Genomic DNA, 1509 nt, shown 5'->3' with positions numbered 1-1509 from the left:
CATTTAATAAAGACAACATGGGGAAGGTAAACAAAAACTGCTGTTTTGGAGGGAATAGTGAGTTCCCAAGTGAGTGTTGGCTGTGTGTGTGTGTGTCCTACAGCTGCCATCAATGATCTCAGTGGTATTTTGCTGAAGGGCAATCCTCAATAGATGGCTGGCTAGGGTGACAGGTGGCCAGCGGAGAAGTGGTTAAGAAATCTGATCTAGCTTCACATGTTGCTCGAGCACCTTGACTGCCTCTCCACTGCTGCTGCAAGTGACATGGGGGACCGCAAGAGTGTACACAGTAAGTGGATCAGTGCGATGCCCACCCCTTTTCCCACAGAGGAAATCCTTGCCAGGTGACATCACTCAGTGGGCACCGATATACTGCCCTGGCTTGTAGAAGGCAGCCACACACACAAGGGTTTGTGAGAAAAGGGGGCCGATTGGGAGGGGGGCAAAAGTGTGCAAGGCAAGGGGGTACCATCAGGGGGTGTTCCCAACCTGCTCACAGCTTCTTCTTTTTTTTGAGGAAGGGGACCAGTTGCCTACTTTTATCCCTGCATGGCACATCAACCTTCAGAAATAAACACAACAAAAAAAAAACAAAGTGAAAAGAAAAGATATAAGGAATGTAAGTGTGTGTTTTGTATGTGAGTGTGTGTATATGTGTGTGTGTGCAATGCCCTGATCACGGGGAAGAAGGGGAGGGGGCTAGAGGAGGGAGGATTGCACATTTTACAGCTCACTGACCATTTGGCAATCCATTGAGAGGAGGGTTTTGAAAAGTGGCTCCTTTGTGACATCTCTAGACAGACTGGGGGTCTGTTCATTTGCATGTCATTATCTATGCAGGCGGCCAGCTCCATATAAAGAGGCAGGCGGCCAGGCAGAGGCAGATAGAGCTGGGAGAGGGCAAGGACAGGCTCCAGGGGATCATTGTGTCACCACACTGGATTGAGCTGTGCAACAAAAAAACAAAAAAAAGGGACACTCGCTGAGCCCGTCTCCGATCACGACAAGTCGGCACACGCAATTTACCTGCTGGGATTATATTGTCGGGAACTATACGCAGCCACCCGATCCCATCGCACGACACATCGCTGCTCCTGGATTGTTGGCTTGCCTCTTTTTTATTTCCTCACTGTTTCCCTATGGAGATTTAGTGCCAGACAAGGTGGAATTTTCTAAAGGTGGATGCTTAAGGACTACGATCTACACCTAGCGCTAGTCTCCACCTTTTGTGCCATTGAGAAGGTCTGTCACTCAATGAAAGGGCGTTTCTAGCCGAGAGGAGAAGAGATTTTGAAGGGAAAGGAGAGCCGTGTGTGTGTGTGTGGCAGTGTCGCTGGGACTCCATCCAATCTCTGCGGCTGGCTCTGCCTTGTACCGCACCCTACATCTAACCATGGGAGCCCACAGCGCACTCTGCCTGTTCATCATCTCTGCCCTGCTAGCCCAGGTAAGACATTTCCTTCCCTTCCTACCATTGACTCCCAGCATGGCAGTGGAACTTTAATAGCT

The 1509-nt window shown here is 49.8% G+C and overlaps 1 protein-coding gene across 1 annotated transcript in view; it reads left to right on the top strand.

Moving 5' to 3' along the window:
- The first annotated feature begins 1134 nt into the window (after positions 1 to 1134).
- The window catches only part of DLL1 (delta like canonical Notch ligand 1), an 8187-nt gene continuing 7812 nt past the window's right edge, over positions 1135 to 1509 (top strand). Inside the window, exon 1 of the mRNA XM_018570766.1 lies at positions 1135 to 1447. Within this exon, the coding sequence (XP_018426268.1) occupies positions 1394 to 1447 (54 nt within the window). The 5' untranslated portion in view covers positions 1135 to 1393. The remainder of the gene's footprint in view (positions 1448 to 1509) is intronic.

This window comes from Nanorana parkeri, unplaced genomic scaffold (genome assembly GCF_000935625.1).
Source record: "Nanorana parkeri isolate BGI_ZX_2015 unplaced genomic scaffold, ASM93562v1 scaffold1594, whole genome shotgun sequence".
Taxonomy (NCBI): Eukaryota; Metazoa; Chordata; class Amphibia; order Anura; family Dicroglossidae; genus Nanorana; species Nanorana parkeri.
This window is presented reverse-complemented; position numbering and strand designations above follow the sequence as displayed.